The 7,601-nt window shown below is 43.8% G+C and overlaps 1 protein-coding gene across 5 annotated transcripts in view; it reads right to left on the reverse strand.

Annotated features, from left to right (window-relative positions):
* Positions 1-7,238, reverse strand: part of LOC119402205 (uncharacterized) — a 28,716-nt gene extending 21,478 nt beyond the window's left edge. For 2 of the 5 annotated variants that reach the window (XM_049418543.1, XM_049418544.1), the window contains exons 1-3: positions 7,112-7,238; positions 5,126-5,208; positions 2,629-2,802 (exon numbers count right to left, since the gene is read on the reverse strand). In XM_049418543.1, coding sequence (XP_049274500.1) covers positions 2,629-2,802; positions 5,126-5,169 — 218 coding nt within the window. In that variant the 5' untranslated portion in view covers positions 5,170-5,208; positions 7,112-7,238. Of the gene's footprint in view, positions 1-2,628; positions 2,803-5,125; positions 5,209-6,910; positions 6,950-7,111 lie in introns of those variants that run through there. The other 3 variants (XM_049418545.1, XM_037669331.2, XM_049418546.1) reach the window with 3 other exon arrangements.
* Between the last annotated feature and the right edge of the window lie 363 nt (positions 7,239-7,601).

Below are 7,601 nucleotides of genomic sequence, written 5' to 3' on the forward strand. Positions count from 1 at the left end.
TTTAGTATCGACCAGTTCTGTGGCGGTACAGACGCACCACGACAATATTGTTAGCTCATTTTACTTCTGAGATAACGTGAAGCAACAATGTTCATAGGGCTCAGTTTGTGTTAGAATGAGGTATTTGAATGAAAAGCAATACCACGTACACAAACTTCATTACACAAGATTGCACATAAAATGCATAATATAGAAAAATGGTTTACAGACACCGATATCATTAAATAAAGTTATTATTGCCGGTACTGTTGCTGTAAAAATAAATAGCTGTCTGAACAAAAATACGCTAATTTAAAAATATGATGGTGCAACTTCCATCAGTGTTAAAAATTGTTCAGATACAAGGATTTCCTATACCTAGATAGTAAAGGTGCAACATGTGATAACATATATAGCATAGATCATACACAGGTACAGAGATTAGGTATGTCGGAGCCAGCTGGGGTCACTCGATCGTGCATTGGGCTTGTTTCTATCTACAGGGATCGCTGTACATCATTATAAAACATTTGCGTGAGATGCGTGCGTTGCTTCGCCATAGGAAATGAAAACAGGTTCAAGGAGCTTGATGATTCTTATGTACAGAGGCCTTACTTCAGATATTTTCAAGTATCACGGCGGTTAACGTTCGGGCGGTTCACAGGCCTTGCAAAAAATCTACACGAATATTTTCATAGAATAAAATTACGTCCGCGGCAGTTGCGTCCGCGTCAACAGGGCGCCCGACCACAATTTCCCGCTCTTCACCAATGAGCTAAATAACGTGCATCACACTTTCGTGCTGAAGCTCCCTAGTACTGAAACACAGTAGGGTACGCATTTGGGCTGGGCGGTTCATGATTACAGTAGAAAACATCGCTAAAAGACGGGGTGAAGACAGGACACAGACCATGGCGCTGTGTACAAAGCAGGATGCTGAAAAAAATTTAGGCCCTAGTTTGAGAAGGTCAGCCACGTTCTTCGGTATTGAGGCATCTCCCAGTACCTTGAGAACTTTACCTTTCTCTGGATACTGATGTCTGCTCCTTGGAAATCGAACGACCAAGTTGCCCCAAAGGAAGTCGGCTAGTCTTAGACGCCAGTCGCAAGTCTTCCAGAAACCTCTTCTGGGCACTGGGTGAAGGCAGTTCATTGCAGTTCACAATCTGCAAGCAGATTGTGAACATCCAAGCGCGTCGATGTTTCTGGAAGACTTGCGACTGGCACCTCAGACTGCCGAGATTGGTGACCATCACGTTTTCATAATCGGATGGAGACAAATCGTCAGACGACACACAGTAAGAATAACTTCTGGCCGAAGAATGCGGGTGTGCACCCCACGTCGTATTATTATCCTTAATCATTATGTAAATGGTAAGCACAGGCCCGTACCCAAGGGGTGTCTCCTTAGACCCCCCGCCCCCACGCGACCAAAATCGTTTGCTCAGAAAACAATTGCCCTCGACGGGCCTCCTTATGCACGCAAAGTTATTGATGTCATGACCTATCAGTCATGTTAAGCACACATTCGTGATCTTCCATGAAAAATTCGGTGTACACCAAGTGAACGAGTACGAGAGTTCTCTATCTATAATTTTGGCACCGCGGTCACGCCTTTCCGAAAGAGCAGAGTGCGGCTGGCAGTCTTGTAAAACGAGTGGAATGCACCAAATAAAAGAAAGGATGTAAAGGTTTTAAGCGAGTTAGCATGTGCTGCCATTTACTACGTGCCTATCTGCTAAGTTCTCCAAGTTATTTGGCTATTTGTTCTCTTCAACGGCACGTTTACCTTCGCCATTCCACTCGTACCTCAATTAAGCACCTTCGCTCAAGATGAAGTGCGCGCAGAATGCGTTCTTCAAACAGACGCGTAAGCGCGGAGCATTGCGATGACAAGCCAGCTAGAAGCAAATATACAAAATCCGTGTTTCACAGCGCATAGACCGTTCTCTGGGCGGTGAGTCACTGCAGTATTATCTTGCAGTGACGCAGTATTGATTACATCGCCCAAGCTATCGCAATGTTGGCTAATCGCGGTCAAAATATCCGGCGCCTAGCAGATGCTAGCCGCTTTGACGCGGCTTCCACAACAGATAATGCCCTCAGGTCCGGCACAGCAGCGCCACGGCGCGACCGTAAAAGGCCCTCGCTTATGCCATGTATTCGCGTGGCGCTTTAGACACTCCCCCTATTCTATGTCCCTCTAGGTAAAGAGCTCGTTTCTCACAAATTCCGCTGTTGGCGGCGGTGTCTTTGGTTGTGAGCGAAAAATCAGCGTCGCCCATGAGCGAAAACTTGAGGTAGATGCAAATAAAGATGGGAGCCGGAGGGCGTTTGCATTTTGGCTTTCCTTGCGGCACACTTTAGGTATCCACCAAATAGCGAAGGCAGGCTAGCGATAGGGTGTGTGTGTGTTTGTGTGTGTGTGTGTGCCTACATATATTGGTATGGCGTTCGACTTTTAAATGCAAAGTTGAATGTTTCCACATTTTATTTATTACTTCGGCTGAACCGTTACGTCATAGCAAAGAGTGACCGTAAGTTGACGCGCACATATGGACAATGGTAGTTTTACTTTTTATGCCTAGGTTGTCACCGACTGCAGATTTTGTGTGCATTGTTTAAGAGTTATAACGAAAGCACACTCACGTGCTGCATATGCCGCACCGCCGTAACGGACAGCTGGGACAGTGCTGAACGCCATGAGCGCCGCTCGAGGCACCTGTAGGTGTTCTCAATTCTGGCACACCAGCTGGCCACGTTCCCTGGTTGTGGCCGTGATCTTCTCTTCGGTCGACATAGCGAGCTTCCGCAGTCTGGCTCCTGCTCCGTGATAGAGAATTAAGCACTCAGTTCCAGCCAGATCACTTGCAAAATGGCACTACAATAGATAGATAGATAGATAGATAGATAGATAGATAGATAGATAGATAGATAGATAGATAGATAGATAGATAGATAGATAGATAGATAGATAGATAGATAGATAGATAGATAGATAGATAGATAGATAGATAGATAGATAGATAGATAGATAGATAGATAGATAGATAGATAGATAGATAGATAGATAGATAACAACTTTTTAATCAAAGCCCGGTGATGTTAGCCTGCTCATTACCTCGGTTGCTACACAAAGTTGCCGTGTGATGAGTACGGTATATACAATGATCATCACATAGACATAAATATACGTATACGCTCCCTAAGAGAACACTCACTGTGATCGAACCGTTTGTCAAGGGTGCACATATTCGAAACAAACAGGAGGAACGGAAGATGGAAGAAGTACCGCAACGCTTGCGTACTCATGGACCAATATCTCCCCTCCTGTGCTACTGGAACTCTAGAATCGTTATCGGCTAAGAAAACAACGATGTGATGAAACATGCTTTAATGAAACCGCTGGAAAGGCGCCAATCGCGGGTTTTGTCTGCGTATGTGGTAAGTCAGTAAAGGTATTTTCTACTCTTTTACTACTTTGGCGTTCCACCTGTTTGGCGACATCACTGTCCAGGGAATAATAGACAGTGCCTTTATAGACAGCGTACAGTTTTCATTAAAACTTTTAACTGGGCAAGTTGGTGTGATTCCATCTTGAATGAATAAAACGCGCGAAAGAACGAGGACGTAGAAACGAAACGGCGGAGCAACGGCGCTCACTCGAAACTAAGATAATACTACGAAAAACAAAAAAAAACCTATGCGGCTGATTAGACATGAACATGAGGCAAGCAATTTCTGGGATATGACACTTCAGCTTGTGATAAGGCTACCGAAGGTTGGCTGATGCATTTGTGACCTTCCAATGACGTGTAAAAAGCTTCCATGATTTCTCGTGTGCGCTGATGCCTGTGCCGATGGAAGATTTCTGTCCTATCAAAACTGGGATTACAACCACTTTTCCGACAATGAAGAGAAAAATGAGAACATGTGCCATTTGTAACATTTTGCGCATGCTCTTGGCTCAGCTTTCATAGTTTTATGGTGAAGTGCCAGAAAATGACCGCTTATTTGTGTACAGCGCTGTAGTTAGTAGATGTTAATATAATCCATATAATTTGTCAAATTGCTTTGACGATGTTCGGTTCCATAAATGAGAAACACTACGCGCCCACAACTGGTTCTAATGCCCCTGAATATTTGGATAAATCAACTGCGAGAAGTAGTGACGAAGGTAAAGTCTTAATCATTTGTAACGATGAAAATAAAAGAAAGTTTCTGCCACTGCAGTGCATTTTCCGACTGATTTTACGTATTTCTATTCAAGGTTCTTTCGGGATTAGATAGGCCTACAACGCAGAAAAAAATCGGTTTGATTGCGTTAAAAAGTACCTGTGGTAAATTCAGCGCAAAAATAAACTTCCAGTATATCCTCAGCTATCGCCATCACAAAAAAAAACTATCGATAATGGAGGATTCGCGTTTCAGTACATCATAACTGCGCTTTGCCTTTCTTGCTTTAGGTTTCGGTTTCCGTTTCAGTTAACGTGTCCAATATTGTGAGCTGTCGCCTAGCTTTTCATCCCATATAAAAAGATCCTATACATAGCGAATCCTATGTTATGGCAAAGCTTCATGCAAGTGTGAAGGGGGACCAGCTTTTTACGGCCTATAGACAACCAGCAATTTTTTAGGAGAGCCAGCGACAATGGTAATATTAATCCAGAACGACGACGCTCACTTTTATGCATAGCTGGCATTCCGTTGCAGCATTGAAAAACACTTTTCCATTGACTATTCCTGGGCGGAGCCCGCTCCATCCACGCAATAGTAGACGGGGTCCGCAGAGTGCCGCTTTTTTCCCGAGTTTCCTATTCGTGACTTTCCTGGCAAAAAGAAGCCGTTATCTATTTTGGCAAGACCCCGTCCAGAACAGCTACGTGGTGCAAAACAGCTTGAATGTGGCCGTCCGTAAAGCCGAGCCCGATAGTGAATGGCATGGGAAAATGCTAGAGAAACAACAACATCGCCTTGACTCTTTTCCGAACAGCGCAACAACAAAAAAATGAGTCGCAGTAAGCCTTCCTGACAAAGGCCTATTGCAAATGGCACTTAGCGCGCAGTCCCAACGGAACAGTTATAGACTGGACTAGACTGGAGCACTGACATTTCGATTGCACTTCTGTAATGTCCTCTGACTTACGTGGAGCCGTGACGCAGGGAGCCTGAACTGCCAGTCCCCGACATGGTGGGCCACAGAGCTTCAGGACTTTGCTGTGCTTGAGCCTGTATCGACGATGATGATGGTGACATCCAAATAAATGGCACATGCCCACTGAAGGCAAATGGCTATATTACACTACACACGTGAAAATGCATTTTCTCTCTAGAGGCGGCGTCGAGGCAAGCCCTCACGTCCCCTCATGGGAGGCCTAAGCCCGGCCACCTAAACCGACTGGTTTCTGCTAATAAAGTTTATTCGTTCTCCTCCTCTAGAGATAAAAGACAAGGAATGCTTGAGACAGTCAATACCACAATTGGCTTAACGGTGAACCAATATGTTTTTCCTAGCTGGCGTTCTATGACTACGTAGGCCGAAAATTAGTAATATTTTACTTTTATCTGTCGAACCACAAAAACGATAAAGATATTAAGGAAATGACTGGTTTCGTTAGTCCGGAAAACTTCACGCGTTATTCGGGACTCTACAGTAGGAGAGCTTAGAAGATTCTGCCTAGATACATCGAAGTGAAACGAAGACGAGCTATTTCTAAAATGTAGTACATGGGCAAGCAGGTTTATCGTCTTAATTTTTTTAGCAGGGTTTGTATTTCATGTCATTCTATTATACTGTGAGCCTCATTTTTGATTTACAGGAGTGGCAGAAAAGGATCATACATGCTCAAAAATAATGCACTTCATTGTAAACAGTCTATGATTAACGTAGCAAGAATTTGGGAATGAGAGGACAGCCCAGATGCGTTACTCGGGAGCCCAGCAAAGAAGCCTAATATGAAAGTATGCAACATCCTCGAATATTGCGTCATTTCGGTTTTTACAAAAAGAAGACCACATTTAGGAGAGGCAACGGACTTCGAAAGCCCGTTCCACACGATGACCGCTCGAGAATATAAGCCTTTAAATATTTAAATCATACTGACGTCTGGGAGGACGAATGCAGATGTTCTGCTTGCGCCTTAATATTTGCTACGTTTATTTCTTTGTACTTTGATTCGTCGGTTTTTTCTTGTTCTTTGATTATTACAGAGAGAGAGAGTGGTTTGAGTATTTTATACCGAGTCCGTTTTTTTAGTGGTTGAAGGTGGGCTTCCTAACATAGGGGAGCTGGAGAGTAAAAAAGTTGATATTTAATAAATATTAAACTTAACGCGACACGTTGCATTTGCCCCGATTACTGGAAGTTTAATCTAGCCGCAATCTTACCGCAACTTGGATTCATATATTTTCTTGTTTTCCGCAGGTTTTATGAAATATTTAATTTCGCTACTGGCAACCGTGGATGAAATATATAGTGCGGAAACTGTGAACCTTGCGGCGTCAACGCTATGTTCGGTACGATAACAAAAGTCTGCCATATAAACAAGCGTGGTTACACGTTAAGTGCAAAGATGGCCCACCGGCCGCTATTGAGACAAGCGAAATATTACTTTCCGGCAGCATATTTATGACGCATTTACGAGTAAGAATTTTTAAAATTTGACCGAAAAAAAAGGATATCGCTTGGATTTATCACCACAACTGGCGCAAAAATTCTAAATTTGACAGTTTTCATGATACCTGCAAAACATACTAGTCATGCCTTTGTGAGGTATACATTCCAATGTGACACTAAAAGAAGAATAGAAGTAGTCATAATATACACAGCCCACGCAAGAGTCGCTGTCAGTTAAAAGCCGACTTTTTACTGCCTGCACTCTAAAAATAAATACAGTCATCTGACTCCCTTTTTTTTTGTGAGAATCCTTACTTGCCGCGAAAATGGCTGGTGTTAAAGGGACACGTGGACTCCGTTTAGAGATCACATTTTACTCTCGTCGGAAAGTCATTGGACACCAAATGAGTTATCGCGTGTCTTTAAAGAGAGTCATACACCTGCCAAGTCTCGACTCAGCGAAAATAGATAACACATACTCTATTATTGTAAGCGTACACCAGATACTTTCCTTACCTACCAGATGTACCCGGTGACTCCCGCATGCATATACTTCTCAAGGAGGCACCTCAGCGAAAAACCCCGATCAAACGAAGAAGCAGACCAAGTTTATTATAGTCTGTTTTAGTGGGGCGGCTATGTGAGATGCATGCGCGTCTCACAAAGCGGCAGATTGTTAACAGAAGCGCCCCGAACAAAGCTGAAACTCAGACCGAGACAAAACAAAGTGAACTCTTGTCTTCTGTACGTCAAAACGTACAAATACGACAATAGATGAGCGACATGCACAATCGGTCACCCTGCCAAGCTTTGTTGAGCTGTTTTACAAATTTTAGAAGCCGATGTCGGTGGCGACGCTTTGTTACGCTTCTCGGCCACCTGGGCGGACGGCTGCGGAGTGCCTACACGTTCCCGATGGGGCCCTGCGCAATTTATCGTGTGTACTCGCTCAGGTCAGGTGTCATTCTATTTAAAATTCTCTAGATTTCTAGACTCGACGCAGTGG

This window comes from Rhipicephalus sanguineus, chromosome 8 (genome assembly GCF_013339695.2).
Source record: "Rhipicephalus sanguineus isolate Rsan-2018 chromosome 8, BIME_Rsan_1.4, whole genome shotgun sequence".
Lineage (NCBI taxonomy): Eukaryota > Metazoa > Arthropoda > Arachnida > Ixodida > Ixodidae > Rhipicephalus > Rhipicephalus sanguineus.